This window comes from Bison bison, unplaced genomic scaffold (assembly GCF_000754665.1).
Source record: "Bison bison bison isolate TAMUID 2011002044 unplaced genomic scaffold, Bison_UMD1.0 scf7180017864254, whole genome shotgun sequence".
Taxonomy (NCBI): Eukaryota; Metazoa; Chordata; class Mammalia; order Artiodactyla; family Bovidae; genus Bison; species Bison bison.
In genome coordinates, this window is record NW_011494826.1 from 1,906,499 (window position 1) to 1,924,635 (window position 18,137).

Consider the following 18,137-nt stretch of genomic DNA (forward strand, 5'->3'; position numbering starts at 1 on the left):
TAATTATGGTAACTGTTTTGGGGTTCCATGAACTGTGCCCATGTAAGATGGCAAACAATCCATAACTGTTGTGTATGTTCTGACTGCCCCATTGACTGGCAGTTCCCATCTCTCTCCCTCTCCTTGGGTCTCCCTATTCTGTGAGACACAAAAATATTGAAATTAGGCCAATTTATAAGCCTACAATGGCCTCTGTTTAAGTGAAAGGAAGGGTTGCACATCCCTCACTTTAAATCAAAAGCTGGAAATGATTACGCGCAGTGAGGAAGGCATGTGCAAAACTGAGATAGGCCGAAAGCACTCTTGTACCAAACTGTTAGCCAAGTGGTGGATGCAAAGAAACAGTTTCTGAAGGAAATGAAAAGTGTTACTCCAGTGACTACACGAATGATTAAAAAAAAAAAAAGTGAAACAGTCTTATTGCTGATATGGAGAAAGTTTTAATAATCTGGATAGAGATCAAAACAGCCACAACATTTCCTTAAGTCAAAGCCAAATCCAGAGCAAGGGCCCCAACTCTCTTCAATTCTATGAAGGGAGAGAAGTGAGGAAGCTGCAGAAGAAAAGTCTGAAGCCAGTGGAGGCTGGTTCATGAAGTTTAAGGAAAGAAGCCATCTCCATGACATTGAAGTGCAAAGTGAAGCAGCAAGTGCTGATGTAGAAGCTGCAGCAAGTTATCCAGAAGTTCTAGCTAAGATCATTGACGAAGGTGATTACTAAACAATAGATTTTCAGTGTAGACCAAAGAGCCTTCTATTGGAAGATGTGATCTAGGACTTTCATAGTTGGAGAGAAGTCAATGCTTGGTTTCAAAGCTTCAAAGGACAGGCTGACTCTCTTGTTAGGGGTTAATGCAGCTGGTGATTTTAAGTAGAATAGCACAATGCTATTTTACCATTTCACAAAACCTAGGGCCCTTAAGAATTATGCTAAATCTATACTCTGCCTGTGCTCTATGGATGGAACAACAAAGCCTGGATGACAATACATCTGTTTATTATTTTAAGCCCATTGTTGAGACCTACTGCTCAGGAAAAAAGCCCCCTTTCAAAATACTACTGCTCATTGACAATGCACCTGGTCATCCAAGGGCTCTGATGGAGATGTGCAACAGGATTCATGTTGTTTTCATGCCAGCTAACATAATATCCATTTTGTAGTCCATGATTTCAGGAGGAATACTGACTTTCAAGTCTCATTCTCTAAGAAACAATTACATGAGGCTGTAGGTGCCAGAGATGTGATTCCTCTGACGTATATGAGCAAAATAAATTGAAAATCTTCTGGAAAGGATTCACCATTCTAGATGAAATCAAAATATCTGTGATTCATAGGAAGAGGTCAAAATATCAACATTAACAGAAGTTTGAAAGAAGCTGATTCCAACCTTCATGGATGACTCTGATTTCGGCAGAGGAAGTCACTACAGACATGGTGGAAAGAGCAAAAGAACTAGAATTAGAAGTGGAGACTGAAGAAGTGACTGAATTGCCGCAATCTCACAACACAACTGAATGGATTCAGAGTGCTTTTTATGGAGGAGAAAAGAAAGTGGTTTCTTGAGATGGAATCTACTCCTGGTGAAGAGGCTATGAAGATTGCTGAAATGAATACAAAGGATTTAGAATATTACATAAACTTAATTGATAAAGCTATGGCAGAATTTGAAAGGACTGACTACAACTTTGAAAGAAGTCCTACTGCGGGTAAAATGCTATCAAACAGAAAAATCATCGCATGCTACAGAGAAATCATTTATGAAAACAAGAGTCAGTGTATGCACCAAACTTCATTGTTATCTTAAGTAATCGCCACAGCCGCTCCAACCTTCAGCAACCACCACCCTGATCAAGGGACGACTTTTCACTAGCTAAAACAGATTACAACTTGCTGAAGACTCAGGTGATAGTGTTTTTTAGTAATATTTTTTTCTTTTCCATCAGGTTATTGCAAGATATTGAATATAGTTCCCTGTGCTATATAGTAGGTCCTTGTCATTTATCCATTTTATATATAGCAGTGTGTATATGCTAATCCCAAACTCATAATTTGTCCCCACCTTCTCTCCCTTTTGGTAATCCTAAATTTGCTTTCTGTATCTGTGAGTCTGTTTCTGTTTTATAAATAAGTTCATGTGTATCATTTTTTTAAGATTTCACAGTAAGTGACAGCATATGATCTTTGCCTTTTTCTTTCTGTCTTACTTCACTTAGTGTGATAATCTCTAGATTCATCCATGTTGGGGTAAATGGCATTATTTCATTCCTTTTTAAGGCTGAGTACTTAGAACATCTACTTCTGCTTTATTGACTACACCAAAGTCTTTGACTGTGTGGATCACAACAAAATGTGGAAAAGTCTGAAAGAGATACCAGACCACCGTACCTGCCTCCTGAGAAATCTGTATGCAGGCCAAGAAGCAACAGTTAGAACTGGACATGGAACAACAGACTGGTTCTAAATCGGAAAAGGAGTACATCAAGGCTGTAAATTGTCACCCTGCTTATTTAACTTATATGCAGAGTGTAACATGAGAAATCCCAGGCTGGATGAAGCACAAGCTGGAATCAAGATTGCCAGGAGAAATATCAATAAGCTCAGATATGCAGATGACACCACCCTTACGGCAGAAAGAGAAGAAGAACTAAAGAGCCTCTTGATGAAAGTGAAAGAGGAGAGTGAAAAAGTTGGCTTAAAGCTCAACATTCAGAAAACTAAGATCATGGCATCTGGTCCCATTACTTCATGGCAAATAGATAGGGAAACAATGGAACAGCGAGAGACTTTATTTTCTTGGGCTCTAAAATCACTGCAGATGGTGACTGCAGCCATGAAATTAAAAGACGCTTACTCCTTGGAAGAAAAGCTATGACCAACCTAGACAGCATATTAAAAAGCAGAGACATTACTTTGCTAACAAAGGTCCATCGAGTAAAAGCTATGGTTTTCCAGTAGTCACGTATGGATGTGAGAGTTGGAATATAAAAGAAAGCTGAGTGCCAAAGAATTGATGCTTTTAAACTGTGGTGTTGGAGAAAACTCTTGAGTCCCTTGGACTGCAAAGAGATCCAACCAGTCCATCCTAAAGGAAATCAGTCCTGAATATTCATTGGAAGGACTGATGTTGAAGCTGAAACTCCAATACTTTGGCCCCCTGATGCGAAGAATGGACTCACTGGAAAAGACCCTGATGCTGGGAAAGATTGAGGGCAGGAGGAGAACGGGACAACAGAAGATGAGATGGTTGGATGGCATCACTAACTCAATGGACATGAGTGTGAGTAAGCTCCAGAAGTTGGTGATGGACAGGGAAGCCTGACAGACTGTAGTCCGTGGGGTTGCAAAGAGTCAGACACAAAAGAGCGACTTCACTGACTGACTAAGGCTGAATAAGCAATAAAGTGTTTTTAAATTAATGTATGTACATTGTTTTCTTAGACATAATGCTACTGTACATTTAATAGACTACAGTACAGTGTAAACATAACTTCTGTACATACTCAGAAATGATGTGTGTGACTCGGTTTATTGCAATGGTCCAGAACTGAACCTGCAATATCTCTGAGGTATGCCTACATGCCAATTAAAAGAGAAGTAAGAAGGAAGGACATAGTGTGTCTTCACTGCCTCATAGTAGACCAAATTTAAACTGTGCTCAAAGGTAAAAATCTGAGCACATGGTTTGTAAAGTAGGATAATAAATGCAGAATAAGGGTATTATTTCCATATGACAGCTACAGGAGAAATCTGCATCAAATTAAAGAGTATCTGCCATGACAGAAATGAATACTGTGAAAACTACGATAGACGTGTGGTATCAATATATTTTACCTGCTTCAAACTGTTGGCTATAAAAACCTAATTACTCCTACCTATGTAGCACTTGTGTGGTCAATTATCTGTGAAGAAAATATTCAATGTTATGTATACTGATTCTCTTTAATATCTGTATGTTCATTTGCAAATACAGGCCACTCTTAACCATGTAGATGCTTTTCAACAATCAAATTATGATGGAAATATTTTTTGTTCCCCTCTTAATGTGACACCTAAGAAGTGTGCTTATCATTTCACAATATATGTAAGTTAAGTCATCATGCTGCACACCTTAAACTTACACAGCACTGTATGTCAATTATATCTCAATAAGACAGAAAGAAAAAGGTCTTTTAAATAAGTGTATGTTCAACTCACTTATAAGATACAAGTCAGACAGTTTGTGGAGGGAGGGCAATGATTCTAATGTTGGTAAGTTCAACAAATGGTTAAATGGAAACACTGTCAAGTATTTTTAGTTTTAAGAGCATTCATTAAATAAATATTCCTGTACACTGGAACCAGGGTCACTTTCACTTCATTTAAATAATCTAAAGTTATTTTATCCTTGTATTCCAGAAGATAGTTTGGCCTAAGTTGTATGCATCCTAGATTGTTTTGACAGCTTGGAAATCTGGTTCTATCCTATGGTTTAACTAATGATGTGTTGTCTTGCTCTTTTGGATGGCATGTTTCTTTCATTCATTTCTCAATAACCCAGGAGGGTTTAAATAAGCTTATGATTTTAAGAGTTTAATCAAGCCATTTAGGCACGTATTTTGGAAAGTTTAAAATGTTTAATCCTACTTAAAGTTGGACAGATACTGACTGTGGAATAAGCTGCTAAGCAAAAAGAAAAGGATCTTTCCCCCCAGAATTTCACAGAAAGAGAGTCTTTGGAATATTACAATCTGTTTTAGAAGAATTAAAAGGAAATCAGAAATTTAAATTCTCTTTTATCTTCATATTAAATTATTTTATAAAAAGTTTACCATCTGAGAGATATTTTTCCTATAATTAAAATGAGCTAATTTAAAAAAATATTCCACATGTGAAAAACAGTATTTCTGTGCAGTGAACTTTATGACAGCTTAACCAATGCTTAATAAATCAGATGGGAGAGAATTCAGGCACTCCAATTCTTACTAGATCTCTTCAGTGGGTAAACCCCTGAAGCTCTGGTTTCATTAATGGAACTAAGTTTTAAAATTAAGATGATTAGGATTCAAATTGATTTTACAGCTTAGAACCAGCCTGATTCTTATGCTTGAGAACCCCCAAAACATAAACATACATACACAATCTTGTACAGAAATAAGTGAATACTTAGACTTACTCAAAGAATTATACTCCAAGGTTTTAACAAAACTGGTGTGCTCTTCTCTCTAGTTAAGCACAGAGAAACTGAACCTGAAATGCTATTCTTGCTAAGCTTCTTCAAAATAGATACTATGAAGGAAACAGTTTTGCAGAATAAAAGTGCTTTTAATAACACACTGAAATAAAATGGGATACCTTTTCAATAAAAAACAGAGTAAAGAGAAAAAAAGACATTAACACAATGATTTCAATTTTAGTGAGGAGATAAGTAATATAGTATATTTTAAACTTACCACAAGAGCAAAGAACACCATAAAGAAAAATGATAAACTACTTGTGTAGCCAAGAAAGCCTGTAAAATAACAGTAAAATAAAAAGCAATTTATAAGGAAAGTGATCCTAACATGCAGCTAGAGCTATACATCTCGGGCATGTTTTTTATTACACTGCTTGGTATCTGGGGCTTAGGGCTGAGAATAACATTCCGACTATCTGTCACAGATCATTTATGTAGCTCTGTACGGCAGAATTGGAACTGGCTTACCACTAATGGCACACTGTAAGGAAAGGCTGCTCTTTAATGTTCCGCTGTAAAGATTTTACTTTAGTGGGGCAGACAAAATACTACTGCAAACCAAGTAATAGGTTAACTAGGCAGGGCTGAAGGCTGAACAACCTAAAATAAATCCAAGTTCAAAATTATTCACAATCACCTTCTGATAAAACTGTGGAACTGTGAAATTTAAAAGCCCCTAAACGTTATTTCTTTTTTCTCTTTTCTTATAAACAAATAACATCCTCTTCTCTAGAGACTTACCTATTTTAGGAAGAAGTGCAAGAGGGAACACAATGCCAACACAAATGATTATTAGTAGTGTGTCTCCATCAAGATACCAAGACCTATTAGGGGAAAAAGTTCTACTTGAGGTACAGAGCAACTAAAACCACCTTGACATATTTTGTAATAAAATAATATATTGAATATATCATAAATATATTTAATATGATAACAAGTTTGAGGGAATATAAAGATTTATTAAAAATGGAAAGGAGCTATATTTATAGCCATTATACCTGCATGGTAGAAAGATGGATAATTTTTCTTCTTATACAGTGGTTTTACATATTTTTAAAATTTTCAGGAAAGGGTATGAATTACTAGGAGAAAACATATTACATTTTTCATATAAAGGTAATAGAATACTGAATGAGAAAAGGTAGGTAAATGTGTGATTTGATTATTTTTTTTTAAAAATGGATGCAGAGTTATAAAAAAGTTAGAAAGATATACTTAAAATACCAAAAGCAGATATTTCTATGTAGCAGCACTGAGAAATCTTTGTGTACTGGTGGCATATATAAGGTTTTAAAGTTTCAATATAAAAATACATGTGTTGAAGTTTTTAAAAATCAGACTTAATTCCCTAAGAATTTAATAGTAAAGACTTCTCTTTGGTATATAATAATTAAGCAATTCATAAAAGAAGTGCAACTAGTAAATACACATGAGGAAAAATCCAATCTCTGATGTTAAAGAAATAACTAATAAGGCTATTGAGTACAAATATTTAAAAAATAATATTCAAGGATGTGAATAATTGGTCCTTCACACAACGTTAGTGATCTTGTCAATTAGCACTATCTTCTGGAAAAATACTGATAATGTGTGGTAATCTCTGAGAGAATAATCTAAGATATAAAGAATTCTATGTGCATGAAGCTGTGAGTATAACATTATCATAATATTAAAAAGTTGAGGAAAATCTTATATAACCAACAAGAAAAAATGTTTGTCAAAAACAGCATACTCAATGGAATGTTAAACAGCTTTTATTTTTTTTTTTAAAAGACAGTTTACTAAAACAGAAAATACTAATGATAAAAATACAAAATAATGATTATTAACTATGTTTTTAAAATGTTTTGGTGGAAAAATTCAAAGGAAATAAAATGATAGCCGGGATTGGGTAAGAGATGGTATTATGTATAATTTTTATTTGCTTTGTCTTCTAAATTGTCTGTAAAGTAGCTATCATTTGTACTCTGAAATATATGCATGTGCACATCAAAATGGTAACAAAGTAAAATTCATGCTGATATGAGAGCTGGGAGCATCAAAGATAACAGGTATTACTCTTTCAAGTCGTTTGTTAGATGTTCTCTGAATTTCCAGTTGACTATAATGTATCCTTTCACTACCAGCCAAAGTCTCCCACTGCCACGTTCAATTAAGAAAATGGACAAACTCCTAGAAACATACAGTGTACCAAGACTGAATCATGAAGAACTAAAAAAATATAAACAGACCAATAATGAATAAGGTCACTGCACCAGTAATAAAAAACTACCAACAAAGAAAAGCCCAGGACCAGATGGTTTCACTGGTGAATTCCACCAAACATTTAAAGAAAAGCTAACGCCAGTGCTTCTCAAACTCTTCCCAAACACTGGACCATAGAGAACAGTTCCAAACTCACTTTATAAGGTGAGCATGCCCTACCATCAAAGCCACATAAGAACATTACAAAAAATATCCCTGGTGAATATATTATAAAAATTCTCAACAAAATATTAGTAAACCAAATCCAACAGCACATTAAATGCATCATATATTATGATCAAGTGGGATTTATCCATAGGATGCAAGGATGGATCAACAAATGAAAATCAGTCAACATGAAATAGCACATTAACAGAATGTAAGATAAAAAACACATGGTCAAAAACATAAAAACATATAATAAAAATGTTAAAAAATAGGTTTTATAAAAATGTTAAAAACATATGATTAAAAAATAGATGCCAAAAAAGCATGTGACAAAACACAATATTCATTTATGATTTAAAAAAAGAAAACTTCAACAAATTTAGTACAGAGGGAAGAAATCTCAACATAAGGGCCATATATAACAAGCTCACAGCTAATATCATACTCAACAGTGAAAGGCTTAGTTTTTCCTCTAAGGTCAGGAATGAGACCAGGATGCCTACCCTCACCACTCTTATTAAACATAGTATTGGAAGTCCTAGCTAAAACAATCAGGCAAGATAAAGAAATAAATGGCATCCAAATTGGATAAGAAGTAAATCTGTCTTTATTTGCAGATATGATCTTATATATAGGAAATTCTAAAGACTTCAACCAAAAAAACTGTTAGAGCTAATCAAAAAATACTATAAAGCTGAATGATACATAAACAACGCACAGAAATCAGTTGTATTTTTATAAACTAAGAAGTATCTGAAAAAGAAATAAACAATTAGTTCGGTTGTGTCCAACTCTTTGCGATCCTGTGGACTGCAGCATGCCCGGCTTCCCTGTCCATCACCAACTTCCGGAGCTTACTTAAACTCATGTCCATCGAGTTGGTGATGCCATCCAACCATCTCATATTCTGTTGTCCCCTTCTCCTCCTGCTTTCAATCTTTCCCAGCATCAAGGTCTTTTCCAATGAGTCAGTTCTTCGCATCAGGTGGCCAGAGTACTGGAGTTTCAGCTTCAGCATCAATCCTTCCAATAAATAATCAGGACTGATTTCCTTTAGGATGGACTGGTTTGATCTCCTTGCAGTCCAAGGGACTCCCAAGAGTCTTCTCCAACACCACAGTTCAGAAACACCAATTCTTCAGCACTCAGCTTTCTTTATAGTCCAGCTCTCAGATCCATACATGACTACTGGAAAAACCATAGCCTTGACTCGATGGACCTTTGTTAGCAAAGGAATGTCTCTGCTTTTTAATATGCTGTCTAGCTTGGTCATAACTTTTCTTCCAAGGAGCAAGCGACTTTTACTTTCATGACTGCAATCACCATCTGCAGTGATTTTGGAGCCCAAGAAAATAAAGGCTCTTGCTGTTTCCATCTATTTGCCATGAAGTGATGGGATTGGATGCCATGATCTTAGTTTTCTGAATGTTGAGCTTTAAGCCAACTTTTTCACTCTCCTCTTTCACTTTCATCAAGAGGCTCTTTAGTTCTTCTTCGCTTTCTGCCATAAGGGTGGTGTCATCTGCATATCTGAGCTTATTGATATTTCTCCTGGCAATCTTGATTCCAGCTTGTGCTTCCTCCAGCCCAGTGTTTCTCATGATGTACTACTCTGCATAGAAGTTAAATAAGCAAAAAAAAAAAAAAAAAGAAGAAGAAGTTAAATAAGCAGGGTAACAATATACAGCCTTGATGTACTCCTTTCCCAATTTGGAACCAGTCTGTTGTTCCATGTCCAGTTCTAACTGTTGCTTCTTGGTTTGCATACAAAGTTCTCAGGAGGTAGGTCAGGTGGTCTGGAATTCCCGTCTCTTTCAGAATTTTCCACAGTTTGTTGTGATCCACACAGTCAAAGGTTTGGCATAGTCAATAAAGCAGAAATAGATGTGTTTCTAGAACTCTCTTGCTTTTTCAATGATCCAGCAAATGTTGGCAATTTGATCTCTGGTTCCTCTGCCTTTTCTAAATCCAGCTTGAACATCTGGAATTTCATGGTTCATGTACTGTTGAAGCCTGACTTGGAGAATTTTGAGCATTACTTTGCTTGTGTGTGAGATAACTGCAATTGTGTGGTAGTTTGAACATTCTCTGAGATTGTCTTTCTTTGGGATTGGAATGAAAACTGACCTTTTTCAGTCCTGTGGCCACTGCTCAATTTTCCACATTTGCTGTCATATTGAGTGCAGCACTTTCACAGCATCATCTTTCAGGATTTGAAATAGCTCCACTGAATTCCATTACCTCCACTAGCTTTGTTTGTAGTGATGCTTCCTAAGGCCCACATGACTTCAGACTCCAGAATGTCTGGTTCTAGGTGAGTGATCACACCATCGTGGTTATCTGGGTCATGAAGATTTTTTGGATAGTTCTTCTGTATATTCTTGCCACCTCTTCTTAATATCTTCTACTTCTGTTAGGTCCATACCATTTCTGTCCTTTATTGAGCCCATCTTTGCATGAATGTTCCCATGGTATGTCTAATTTTCTTGAAGAGATCTCTGGTCTTTCCCATTCTATTATTTTCCTCTATTTCTTTGTATTGATCACTAAGGAAGGCTTTCTTATCTCTCCTTGCTATTCTTTGGAACTCTACATTTAGATGTGTGTATCTTTCCTTTTCTCCTTTGCTTTTCACTCCTCTTCTTTTCACAGCTATTTGTAAGGCCTCCTCAGACAGCCATTTTGCTTTTTTGCATTTCTTTTTCTTGGGAATGGTCTTGATTCCTGTCTCCTGCAAAATGTCACAAACCTCCGTCCATAGTTCTCAGGCACTCTATCAGATCTAGTCCCTATTTCTAGTTTCTATTTCTCACTTCCACTGTATAATCATAAGGGATTTCACTCAGGTCATACCTGAATGGTCTAGTGGTTTTCCATACTTTCTTCAATTTCAGTCTGAATTTGGCAATAAGGAGTTCATGATCTGAGCCACAGTCAGCTCCTGGTCTGTATCCCACTCACAATAGCATGAAAGCAATAAAATACTTATAAATATTTAACCAAAGAAGTGAAAGACAGTCAAACTTAAATGAAAGAAATTGAAGACACAAACAACTGTGTTCATGGATCAAAATAATCAATATTGTTAAAATGTCCAAACTATCCAAAGCTATCTATAGTCAGTGCAATCCCTATCAAGTCCTAATGACAGTTTTTTTCTCAAAATAGAACAAAAATTCTAAAATTTGTATGGAACTACAAAAGGCTCCAAATAGCCAAAGCAATCCTGAGAAAGAAAACCAAGTTGACTTCAAAGTATACTGCAAAGCTTTAGTAATCAAAACAATACAGTACTGGCATAAAACAGACACATAGTTCAAAGGAACAGACTATGGAGCCTCGGCATACTCTCCCACCCCATATACTGTCAACGAATATTTGAGAAAGGACTCAAGAATATTCAGTGGGAGTCTTTTCAAAAAATTAGACTGAGGAAATTGGATAGCCATATACAGAAAAATGAAATCTATCTTATACCATTCACAAAAATTAACTTGAAATAAATACTCAAATGTAAAACCTGAAACTATATAATTTATAGAAGAAAACATAAAGAAAATGCTCCTTGACATCGGTCTTGGCAATAATTTTTTTTTTTAATATGACACCAAAAGCACAAGCAACAAAAGCAAAAATAAATGGAACTATATCAAAATGAAAAGTTCTGTACAATAAAAGAAACAATTACCAGAATGAAGAGGCAGTCTACAGAACGAGAGAAAATATTTCCAAATCATGTATCTGATGAAGGGCTAATATTCAAAATATATAGAGAACTCTTACAATTCAATAGCAAAAAATCAAACAAATCCAATTTCTAAATGGGCAAAGTAAATAAATAGATATTTTTTCCCAAAGAAGATATATGAATGGTTAACAGGTACATGAAAAGATGACCAACATCACTAATCAGGGAAATACAAATCAAAATCGCAAGGAAATATGATCTCACACCTGTTAGTATGTATATCATCAAAAAGACAAGAGACAACAAGTATTGGCAGGGATGTGGAGAAAAATAAAGATTTGTGCACTTTTGGTGGGAATGTGAATTGGTTCAACCACTATGGAAAACAGTTCCTCAAAAAAGTAAATGCAGAACTACCACATGATTGATCCAACAATCCCATATCTGGGCATATATTTAAAGACAATGAAAACAGGATATCAAAAAGATATCTGCACTCCCATGTTTATAGGCTATTATTCACAGTAGCCAAGATACGGAAACAATTTAAGTGTCTGTCAATGGATGAAGGGATAAAGAAAATGTGGGATAAAACACACACACACACACACACGGGAATATTATTCAGCCATGAGAAAAATAGTTTGCCATTTGTGACAACACTGATGGACACTGAGGATATTATGCTAAGAGATCAGTCAGACAGAAAAAGACAAATACTGTATATCATGTACATGTGGAATTTAAGAAACAATAGAATGGTGGTTAGCAGGGGCTGGTAGGTAAGGGAATGGAGGAGATGTTGGTCAAACGGTACAAATTTGCAGTTAGAGGATGAATAAGTTCTGGGACTCGAATGCAAAACAATGTGATTATAATTAACAGAATTATTTTATATACTTGGAAGTTGCTAAGAGACAGAATCTTAAATATTCTCACCACAAAAAAGAAATGATAATTATGTGAGGTAATGGAGGTATCAGCTAAACACCACAGTGGTAATCATACCACAATATATGTGTATCAAATTTATACATTGGATACCTGAAACTCACACAATATATAGTTGACAATGTTATATGTTAACTTCAGTGACTCAGCAGTAAAGAATCCGCCTGCAATGTAGGAGACATGGGTTCAATCCCTGGGTCAGGAAGATCCCCTGGAGGAGGGCACGGCCACCCACTCCAGTATTCTTGTCAGGAGAATCCCCATGGACAGAGAGAGGGGCCTGGCAGGCTGTGGTCCATGGGGTCGCAAAGAGTCGGACACGACTGAAGCAACTAAGCACCAACACAAGCATCAATATCTCAATTTTTAAAAAAAAAGAAAGAAAAGGTTTTCCTTTAAATCGGCTTCAACCCATGGGTTTTAACACAAATGTTATGACTCACTGTGTCTCTTTCACACCTTAGTTTATGAAGAAGTCCTCTCTAATGTATCTCGAAAAGGTACTGCTGGGTGCTGACAACTTCCTCTTTAACAGAACAAGAGAAGGAGCAGCAGCTGAAGAAACACCATGATCACAGCTTGCCCTTCTCCACCCTAACTCATGTCTTTAGGAAATGCACATGCCAGACACTAAATCCTGCACACAAGTATTTCTAGCTAATGGGCCTGAAGCTGTGCTCTCTACATCTGCACATGCCCCTCAAGTCCTGGTATGCAGGAGGTTCTAAGAGAGCATGGAGATTACAAATACAACATGACACTTCCTGGCATATTCGTCTTCTACTCACTCTTGAATACGCATGGAAATGAGAACTTCAAAATATCCCTCACCGAGGAACACCTGGCAACTAAATTTCTAAAGCTGGCAAAAAGCCCAGGGCTCCATGCCTGAAATCTCTTTCCTTCTGTGACCCAAAACAGACTCAGACAGTTGCAGCGCCAGGAGAAAAAAAGGCCCAGAGGCACACCAAAGAAGATTCCATCTGTTAGTTCTGCTGTCCCTCCTGTTACAAAGCAAGAATTGGGCACATTAATCCTATGGACCAAAGATTCTTTTCTCCTGCATTAAGATTCTTAGGAACACTTGGAAACCCTGCACTCTATAACATTTACTATTATGTATTATACTTTATAACTTTACATTATTTCAGATCATAATTCACTCATGTCCACGGAAGTTACACGATTGCCCAAAGCTTTGGGTCTGAAGATAAGTTTACCTCCTCCCAGTGGTAACTCGGAATCTCAGAGTTATGGAATGTTAGAACTAGAAGGGACCTCAGAGATCATCTGCTTCAACAACTTCATTGTATATGTCTACAAAATCAGCAAAAGGACAGTGACAATCTTAGTAACAGAAGCAATGGAAATACTCTCTATTCTTGAATAGTCACTCTGAATTTACGGCCTCATTTTTCTCAAGACTGTGATTTCTTTACGCTCTCCTCTTCACAAGACTACACTTTTAATTTCTGATATTAAAAAGAACTTTTAAAAAAATTTTCTCTATCCCTAGTTTGGCTACTGATTAATATTAGTCATTTCTTATCTTTATTAAGTTATGTTAACACAGCCAATTATAAATACAATGCTTTTCTTTACTATTTGTCAACAATCAAGCAATACAGTAATGCACAGTAAAATTAGCTCAAATTTCATGTGCATGTCACAGTCAACTGAATTGTATTTGGCAATGGATATTTTCCAAGGAGCAGAAATGACTAAATTTTACAAAATAAAACTCCAGCTTGAGAAATACAAGCCAGTACAAAGAAATTGCAGAAGCACAATTGAAAAATCAAGATTTTAGAAGAATATGCTAACCTTAAAATTTTTCCTAAGTAGGGGAAGAAAAGAGTTATCTAACAGAACCCCTGTTTCCTACTGTGATCTAAATATATATTCTCTTCAAGCCAAAAGATTTAGAGTAAAAAGTTTTACACTTCCTAGAAAACTCGTGTGATCTGTGGACTAATCCTATATGATAAAATTGTTCCAAGTATGAAATATATGGTATAGATCCCTAGCTGCATTGCAAATGCTTTGGCATGCAGATTTTTCCCCATATTTTAATGAAAACCAGATTTATTTATAAGTTGCTTTAATTTCATTCTTGAACGGAATGGAACAAGAGTATCATATGTTCTGAATTAGGATCTTACTCACATCCCATATCAATTATGTAACTCAAATGCAAGACAACTTAATTGTGTCAATCATATTCTGCTGACAAGATCATTAAATGTTAACATAGAGCTTCCAAGTTATAACAGCCATAGATTTTTTTAAATGTTACTCTATGAAAAATATAGATGCCTCATAAAAGTTTGGTATAAGTATTAAATAGCTTCTGACTTCTAATAATAATTTTTGAAATTAGAATATTATAAAAGTAGTTTCTTTTTGATAACATCTTTATAAAGGTTTATTTTTCACAAAGGTACATCAAATCTCACATATAACACAGAACATAAGCACAACTGAAAATTCTTAACTGCAATTTATTGTAACTCGAAACCTAAAAGTACACCAATATTATATTGATCTCACAGAAGAAATACTGCTCTGTAACTCTATCTGGAAATAAACTGTGCTAGGTAGTCAAATCAATTACCATAACATTTATTTCTTAATTATTTCATAGTATTAAACTTTTTTCATAGTATTAAAATTTAAAGACATGATTTATCTGCATTCTAACCAATTAATATAATTAGTCACTTTCTAATGCTTTTCAAAACTTTGAAATCCAAAATAAGTGAATATATATTACATTGAAAACAAGATGAGCAATTTTAAAACATCGTTAACAGATGTTGCAAACTGTTCACAGTATTTTGAAGTATATACAGCTTTAAAAATTCATTTTTGATGCAAAAATAACTGATCAATTTTCTTCTAATATGAATAAGATGGGAGTTACTTTTTATTTCCTTCTTTAAACAAATTAGAGAAAATAAGAAAATGACAACTAACTTAAAATGACACTATGGTAAAAGTATCACTTTTAAAGAAAGAAGACCTAAGTTTTAATAGCAATTCTGTCACATACTACCTTAATTATTTCCAAAACTTTATATGTATTTTTGTCCCTCTTCTTTCCGCAAAGACATATGACATAAAAAAAGTAAATAGAAGTAACCAAATTCAGGATCAAGAAAAAGGAGAACACATGTGACAACTATTAAGATTAACACAGTTAATGCAATACATTCAAATTTGACTTTGACCTTTCTGGCAGTTAGAGCAAATAGGGAAAAGCCACCTTTATACAGTCATTATTATTGCAATTTCTTTTTAAAAATTGAGTTGTAACTGACATACAACATTATGGAGTTGCTTGATTTCCCACACTTACATTATGCTATCAGCTTACAAAAGCATGTATATGTATCATATCTTACTCGGTCATCCCAACAACTTTGTGAAGAAGGCAATACCAGTACCACCATTACACCAGATAAAGAAACCTCAGGCTCAAAATTAAGTTATACGGCCAAAGAAGTTAAATTAATTTCCTGAGATTACTGAATATGAAATGAATAGAACACATGTTTCCTTACTCTAAGCCTAACATTCTTCATTTTACCTCTTACTGCCTTGAGTTTCTTAGCACTAAGTTATAATGGAAATTTATGGCATAGAATTTTTTGAGTAATAGAAGTTGTCCTCATTATTTTTTACAGCACATGTAAAAGCAAATTTTACATAGGTGTGTCATTTAGCAATTGTTTATCAAAATAAGAGCATAAAACTTAAAACTAGATAAAGCTACAGATAAAACAAGGTAGCTCTAAGTATCAAATGTGACAATGAATATGGAAACTTTGTCAACTGTAAAGTACTACACAAAAGCACATCTTCCAATGATGAAAAATCGGTAAGGACTTCTCCTTACCTTTTTATCAATCACAGTTCCTATTCAGACCTAAACTATATCATATTTTTCTTATAAATATGTATTTGTAGTTGTCTAAGTAGAATTCTTTCATGGAAGCCAACTTGTAAAAGCTAAAACTCAATTTTGAAAACTTGCCTTGCAATCCAGAAGAAGTTGGAACAAAATATTGGAGCAAAACAACCAAATATTTAAATCAAAAAGTCTGATGGGTTTTGGTGTTGTGATTTAGAAATTATATGAATTAATTTGATGACAATTAAAAGGATTCATTTAGCCCTTTCAAGTTTGTTTTTCTCAAAATTTCATGTTATATATAGTAAGAGGAAAAGTATAATTAATTTGGACTTTTTCCTCATAAAAAAAGATGAATTAATAGTCTTTAGAACCCAGTGTTTTTATAAAAAAAAAAAAAAGGCAGTATAACATGGTTTAGTATTATATATAATATTGTTAAAAACAGGAAATGAAACAATTTTTTTTCCAATAATGCTTTATAACAGGATTTTACATAAGTCTGCTGTAACTTTATCACTCTGATTTCTCTTTATCACTGTGGTTTGCTGAAAAGTGACAGCAGGATTATCTGCTCCCTCCTTTAAGACCTTTACCGTCAGTGCTTTCAGCCTCCCTGCTCCTCCAGCCAACATTTTATATCCAGAAATTTCTCCTCCACTCTTCTCTAAGAGCTGGCTCATACTTGTCCTGCTCTTTCATACCCCCATGGAAAGCAGGGATTGCCATTGGCCTGTCAGAGGGTTCACAGACCATTGTTCTGAACATAATGGTTACCACCAGCGGTCTGCAGGGGTTCCTTCTCTAGGACCACTGTCTCCACATAACTTTGTAAGTGTCTTGAGGGCAGGAACTACATTTACCTTATTTCCCACAAGGGCTTAATAGATATTTATTGAATTAATAAATAAATGAATACAATGTGAAATACTTTTTCTTACCCACTGTAGTCTCCAGATAAAAATTCTGATATAGTAGCAGGAAGTTCTGTTTTAATGATTAAAAGATAAGATGACATAGCTGCAGACAGAATAAAAAGAGTTCCTATTAGAATCCTATAACTTTTAACCATTTACAGAATAATCTTATTTAGAAACACGGATACCGATTTGGGATATGACAGCATGTGGAAGATTAATTCATACTGCACTGTCCTCAAAGAAAGATACATACCAGGAACGGAGATAAATAAAGATAAATAATTAATATTCTTTGTAGAGAAGAATAATTGGTAAGCTCATTAGGTATCTTTTGTTTACATTTCAAGTTCAAGGCAAAAGATTTAGGTAAGAGAAAGGTTCTTGATTACAACCCACTTAGAAACAAAATTTTGCTTGTGTGTGTGCATGTGTACATGTGTGCTCAGTCATATCTGACTCTTTGGGACCCCATGGACTTTGTAGCCCACCAAACTCTTCTGTCCATGGAAACTTTCCAGGCAAGAATACTGGAGTGGGTTGTTATTTCCTAGTCCAGGGGATCTTCCCGTGAAGCTAGACAAAAACTCTTAATGCTATCTCCCAGTACAAGGCATTAGAGTTTAGTTTAGCAACAACTGATAGAGAAATAAGAGATAAATAAGTATAGCTAATAAATCTGATTATTTGTTTTTATTAGAGAGAGACCTCCCCCCAGTAGTCTCACTTCTCCTCTTTCTCTGCTACTGTCCTTCCACACACACTGTGGACTCATGCTATTATAAAACAAAAGCAAAATGCAAAATGAGTTACATTTTAAATTGCTCTCCAAAACAGATTAGAAAAGATCCAATTGAAATTATTAAGCACATTAAAGGGACAAAACTTACAATTATTATTCTGTTTTATTAACAGGGCTCCTTTATATTATGTAAACAAAACCCAAAGTTAGCATTACTTCTCACACTCTATCAGACAGGATCCAAGAAATAACCTGCTTTTACAGCATTTTAATAATGATCCTATTTCTGGTGTAGCTATTAA

The 18,137-nt window shown here is 35.0% G+C and overlaps 1 protein-coding gene across 2 annotated transcripts in view; it reads right to left on the reverse strand.

The window, feature by feature from the left end:
• The window catches only part of SLC38A6 (solute carrier family 38, member 6), a 70,564-nt gene that overhangs the window by 15,750 nt on the left and 36,677 nt on the right, over positions 1–18,137 (reverse strand). For both annotated transcript variants that reach the window (XM_010847652.1, XM_010847653.1), the window contains 3 exons: positions 17,118–17,196; positions 5,954–6,036; positions 5,430–5,488 (listed from right to left, as the gene is read on the reverse strand). In XM_010847652.1, coding sequence (XP_010845954.1) covers positions 5,430–5,488; positions 5,954–6,036; positions 17,118–17,196 — 221 coding nt within the window. The remainder of the gene's footprint in view (positions 1–5,429; positions 5,489–5,953; positions 6,037–17,117; positions 17,197–18,137) is intronic.